A 6,050-nucleotide genomic window follows, 5' to 3' on the forward strand; every position below is an offset into this window, starting at 1 on the left:
GGCAGAGACGGTTGGGGCCCGGCGGTGACGCCGCAGCGGTACCTGCTGGAGGAGGGCTGGAGCTCGCCCGCGGCGCGCACGGTGTGTCCAGGGCCTTACGCTGAACTCGGGGAGGTCTCTGCTGTGCAGCAGAGCCTCTGCTGTAGCTGTGTAGGCAGGAGCCCCGAATGTGGACGTACTGTGAGTTAAATTTTACTTTTTTTTTTTTTTTTTTTCCTGCCGGGGTAGTTACTTGCTGAAACAACGTAAACAAAACGGGAACAGTGACTTTTCCGCAGTGCCAACAACTTGTCAGCACAGTGATGTGAGGAGGGGTTCACAATTTGCCTGACTCCACAGAATCACAACTCCACAGAATTCCAGAACTACCTTTAACTCACTAGGTTAAGGTCACTAAATAACGAAGTTAACTCGTTAGGAAAAAACTACCTGTTATTTTCAGACTTCTTATTGTCCTCATAAGAACAGTTGCAATTACTGATGTTGTATGGTTTACTATCCAAATGACCTAAGGCTTTTGTTGGACTTTTTTTTTTTTCAATGGAAGGTACTAGCAGAGGAGGAGGAGGATGGGGCGCTTCTAACCAGAGATACACAAATGTTATCCAGCCATCTACCTTTAAGTCTAATACATGGGGTGGCAGCAGAGACCACGGAAGAGGATTTTTTGGCTCATTTGATTTTGGCTCGTCGGGCGGCAGCAGCAGAAATTCAGACTTTTCACAGAACAGATTCTCTGCATTAGTGAACAGTCAAAATATTGCCGATGGCTATAAAGATGAAGAGGAGAGACTTCTGTAAGTTACAGGCTAATAACTACTTTTTGTGGTTTTCTTTTGGCCATATAATTTCATCTGTGGTTTTAATTTGTTTGGTTTTGTAGGGAGTGTGTAGTGAAAGACATGGAAATTTGGGAATCTTCAGGGCAGTGGATATTTTCATCTTATTCACCGGTGAAAGGAAAGCCAAACATCTCAGGTGGGCAATGCTTTTAGTGTTCCTACTCTGTAGGATGTTTCATACACTTGTCCACACTGTTGTACCTCTGTGGAACCATTTGCAAGGTGATGATTTGCCTTGTAATGCAACAGAAGGGAATATTGAATTACAGCAAATTCATTTTGGACATTCACATCTTTGAAGTTCTCTAATGAATCCTTTTATGTGTCTCCACCCATAGCTGGCTTACAGATAACGTACCAAAGACCATTTCTTCCTAACTGTAAAGGGCAATTGAGAGCACTGATACGTTTTCTTGGATTTTTTTAATTATTCCTCCTCTTACAGGATTTCCAGATTTCTCACCAGAAGAGTTGCACCTGGAGTATTATAACTGCAGAGCAAACAATAACATTCAGAACTATGTAAGTATTTTAAAAATGCTGACTTTTCATGATGTAAACACATTTCAAGATAGAACTTGTTTCTGTTCTTCAGGTGGCAACTCTTGACTCATTTCATTCCCAAACTAGGAGATTATCAGAATGCCAGAATGCTTTTAAATTGCAGTGCACCACGTAGATTGCAAAAATAGCTGGGAGTCTGTATGCTGTACCGTAACTCCCTATTTCTGTCTGAAATCACAGGCTAAAATGGTCAGATCTGGGCTTCTGAAACTGGTGGCATACGTGTCTAGACCCATCAGCTCCTACAAGAAGTGGTGGCAACAGACTATTAGTTTAGCTAGCCTCAGTTAAATGTATGGTCTTTCTAAATCTTGACACTCCTTGTCATAGTCCTGTTCTGCTCTTGGGTGTTATTTGTAGAAGTTTTTTTGCATCCTGTCTCAAAAATTTAATACTTTGTATGCTGTTAGTCTGTTTGATTGTTACAGCTGGATATATAGTGCTTCAGCTACAATACTGGGTAAGTTTATTTGACCTTGTTCTTTCACATTTATTGCAGGGAATTAATGCTACAAATAGCAGATACTTCTCAAGGAGTATGTTCATTTCTTATAAAGGAGTAATATATATATATTTTTTTTTAATATCTTTCTCTTTAAATGTATATGTATTCCTCACTTACAGTCCTGTCAATACCGAGGAAGCTAGCACAGTTCAGTGTTGTACCAGGAAAAGAACTAGACTGCTGGATAGATACAAATTAAGTCAAAAAATTTCCTCTTCCTGTTGGTTCTGGTTCTGTACTACAGAAGGAATTGCTGTTGTCACCAACTCTTGTTTCACGTGTTTTCAGAACTACCAGAATTGCATTTTCAGAGACAGAAGAAAGATTTTTTAAAAGAAGCTTCAGTTAAAAAAAAAATAAGTCTCTAGCCTCACTGAAGCATTGAGTGCAAGTTCATGAAAACCTTACTATGTAGATGATAACTGTAAGATACTCACAAAAAATGTTTTCAGTACAACATGTCTTTTTTCAAAGCTTGTGTTTCTATTCTTAACAGGGGTCAAAATCTGAATTTTCCAGTCTGTTGGGTAAGAGCTGATAGGAAGGAACATGATCTTCCAGCATGTGACTAGACACAAAAGAATTATTGATGTTTATGATGTAGGATCTTTTGGAAAAATGAAGGATTTGTTATACAAAAAGATTACTCATTCCACTCTTGCAGGGATTTGGGACACTTTATGTTTTACTTGGTTAGCTTTTAAGAAAAGATCAATTAGGCCAGCCTTCAAATAAAGTGTGTTGACAAAATTAATACATGAAATTCAGGTCTGAAATTCCTGAAAAGTAAGTTATTAAATGACTTTCCAGTTTCTTGTTTAATAGTCCAGTCATAATTATCAGCCAGGCACAGATACTGTGTACTGCCATCTATGTTCTGTGCAGTCATCTGTTAGCTCTCACTAAAGGTCCTGATAAAAATCAAGTAAGCTAATTTCTGCAAAGCTAAATATTTTAGGATGATATTATTAAACTGTTCTGAATTACAGCATTTGGAAAGTGGTAATTTTTTTTCTGAAAATGGGGGAGAAGCTCGGAGAGATCTTAGGGCTTCTGGTTAATGAGTGGACAAGCCAGAAATAAAAACAAGGATTGCAGGGTTTATTCTTTTATATTTAAAACTTACGTATTTTGTGTATGGTTTGCTTTGGGATTTTTTTTTGCCTAATTCAGATAGTAGATTTAGAAAACATCAGGACATTTTTTAAATCTAACTGTTACATGAAGTAAAAGAGTTGATTTAAGGGCAGCAGTAAGAGAATTGAAGAAATTCTGTTGTTAAGAACAAAAAATTCAGCTTCTCACCACCTTGAAGTTTCAGGAAAACGAAAGTCTTGTCGTCTTGGCTTAATGAAGTTCCTTTTCTCACTCTAGAGATCTTCTTTCCATTTAGTTGTCAAATCATTCTATATATTTTTAAGTCTTCACCAATAATGAAAACATGCTTTTCTCTCCCCCCTTTTTAGATAGATTCTGTCCAACAGTTAGCAGCACAATGGAAAAATCGGCTGCTTCAGCTGAAGGCTTCAAATGCATCAACGAAAGCAGCTTTGGTAAGTGTTAATGACAGGCAAAATGTTTCTGTTCCTGATGTCTTTGATTAATCCTGGGCAGCTTTTTTTCCTTAGATTCATGGTTTTTTAGACACATCCCACCAGATTGCTCTGCAAACGCTAACATTAATTTCTTCCTCCAGGATTCTAGGACAAGGTGGTCACAATGTGCCACCTTGTTTTTAATGGTGAGATCTTGCATAGAAACTGCAGCTGCTATCCAAGTATTTAACTGCAGTTGTGGTAACTTTTTATAAATAGGTGGTAAATGTTGCTGTGAAGATTGCAGAATACTGTATTTTTGTCATCAAATAGACATGGTTCATTAGGGCATCCTTGTTTGCACCTAAATGGCAGAGACATAAAAATGTTTGATTCCATTTTCGTAATGCCAGAGTGAGAAACAGACAGGTAGGTGGTATAGAAACTGTTTGGATAAAAATTGAAGATCAAAAGTGTAATTGTTCCAGGGAGAGAAGAGAATGCTGTCAGAAAAGAATGCATGAGTTAAAGTCAGTATTGAAGAATCAGGGAGGCAGAGTAAGTTGATGTAGGTGGAGTCTGCATAAAGTGCGTCAAAGTTTGAGTAATATGATCACAGCCTGTGGTACCTGCAATGCTGAAGAGGAGAACATGGGATTGGGGCTATTGCACAGAAGACTAGTTGTGCCAAGGTAAGAGAGGAGGAGGAGAGCTGGAAGAGGTGTTCAGGTCACTGACAGACAGAAATCTGTCAGTTGTCATACATTGGTGTTTCTGGCATGTTTCACGGAGAACAGCCTGTGGCCTTAAAGCGTTTTGTTCATAGCTGCAGGAGCATGCAATGGTGATGGAGGTGATCAGGGTCTAATGTAGTCTTACTTGTGTTAAATTGGACTGGGCAGCTGTATTTTTGGTTCAGGTATTTACTGAAAGGCTTTTTCCTGTTTTGAACTGAGTTTTCATTTATGTATCTGTGTTGTTTTGTTTTGTTTTTTTTTTTTCTTTCAAGCTATCTGAATTAAAGAACACGGTCACACAAGCATTGCCACCTTCGGGATTTGGAGGACAGATAACATCAAGCTTAGGGTTTTCAAGTAAGTTCCTGCTTTAAGAAACAACAGTTAAAAATTTTCCTGATTTTTTTCTTCTCTACTATCACAAGTGTGCACATTATATCATTTAAAAAATAATCTCTGTAATGGCAGGCTTTCCTGTGAGTAGCACCAGTAGCAGCGCGAGCAGTTTCTCCTTCAAAACAAGTCCCAGTCTCCTCGGCAGTGCACCATCTGGAAACACCCCAGTTTTTGGGAGCTCTGCTGCTGGCCTGAGGTCCTCTCCCAGTGCAGCCCATTCTGTTGGTTTTGGCAGCACAACAGCTCCATCTGCAGCCTCCTTCTCATTTAAAACTTCTGAAACAACTAGTGGTTTTGGAACTCCTGGGTTTTCAGGGTCTGGCAATTCCACTGCTGTGAACTCTTCAAGCACCACTCCACTTACAAGCTTTGGAGCTTTTAATACAACTTCTCCCTCACATTCAAGCAGTACTTTATTTGGGCAGACTGCCAGTTCTTCTGGACATACCATAATAACGATGTCTTCTTCAGTCACAAGCACGACTACATCAGAAAAGTTATTTACGCCAAGGAGTGAATTATCAACTGAAGAGTTGAAACAATTTGAAGCAAAAAAGTTTACATTGGGAAACATTCCTCTTAAGCCACCACCACTAGAACTTTTAAATATTTAGGACCTTTATTCTGAAATAGTATGTTTTTATAACTTCAGCAATTTGTGGCTGAGTAATGAAATAAAATTCTTCCCTATGAGTTCATTTTAATTTCATCTCCAAGTCTTCTGTGATAATGAAAACTGCAGGTATAAAACTCTGAACATTTATGTTACATTTATGTTAACATTTACATTTACCCATATATGCTATATGTTATGCCATAACATTTGGCGTATGTAAACATGTCTACATTTATGTTAATGCATAGAATTATGTCTCTTTCTCCAGACTTGGTGGGGGCATAGATCAGCAGTACCTTTTCTAAATTAATGATACTAAGGTCAAGATTCTTTAAAGCAAGGTCAGAAATTTAGGGAAGGTACTGGAGTTAAGAGAAGAGAGCATTTGTCCTCAATTACTAATGGCTTAAAATTACCAAACCTCATAATTGAGGAAAGCAAAAGTTTACTCCAGGATATACATAAATAAATGGATTGTGTCTTTAACACTCGAAGATAACATTGCAGTTCTAGCTATTGACCCCATGGTCCTCCTTAAAACTTCACTATCCCTGAATTTCCTACCAAAAGTCCACAGCAAAGTGTGTTGCTAAAACTTTGTGAACAAATCTAACATTCAGGGTGGATGATAGGCCAGGAGTAGGCACTTCTCAGGCTTAGCAGAAATCTGGGTTCCAGTCCATGTGCTCAGTGTAGATGCACCAGAAACCTGCATATGTTATGGCACGGTGCTGCTTATATGGGTTTTTCTGGTGTTTGTTTTGTAGATGACATAAAGCATCTGGATTTTGTTGTTGACCCAGTGCAGGCTTGCTGTTACTCTCAAACAAAGAAGCTATACAAGGGATGGAAGAA

The 6,050-nt window shown here is 38.7% G+C and overlaps 1 protein-coding gene across 1 annotated transcript; it reads left to right on the top strand.

The window, feature by feature from the left end:
* Nucleotides 1-547: 547 nt before the first annotated feature.
* Nucleotides 548-5,193, top strand: NUPL2 (nucleoporin like 2; the record flags this gene model as incomplete). The annotated part of the gene is made up of 6 exons (XM_008944507.1): nt 548-797; nt 884-978; nt 1,288-1,368; nt 3,382-3,464; nt 4,456-4,540; nt 4,652-5,193. Coding segments are annotated over 6 exons (1,136 nt in total), but the record flags the coding sequence as incomplete, so codon positions are not given.
* Between the last annotated feature and the right edge of the window lie 857 nt (nt 5,194-6,050).

Source organism: Merops nubicus, unplaced genomic scaffold (assembly GCF_000691845.1).
Source record: "Merops nubicus isolate BGI_N331 unplaced genomic scaffold, ASM69184v1 scaffold32457, whole genome shotgun sequence".
NCBI lineage: Eukaryota > Metazoa > Chordata > Aves > Coraciiformes > Meropidae > Merops > Merops nubicus.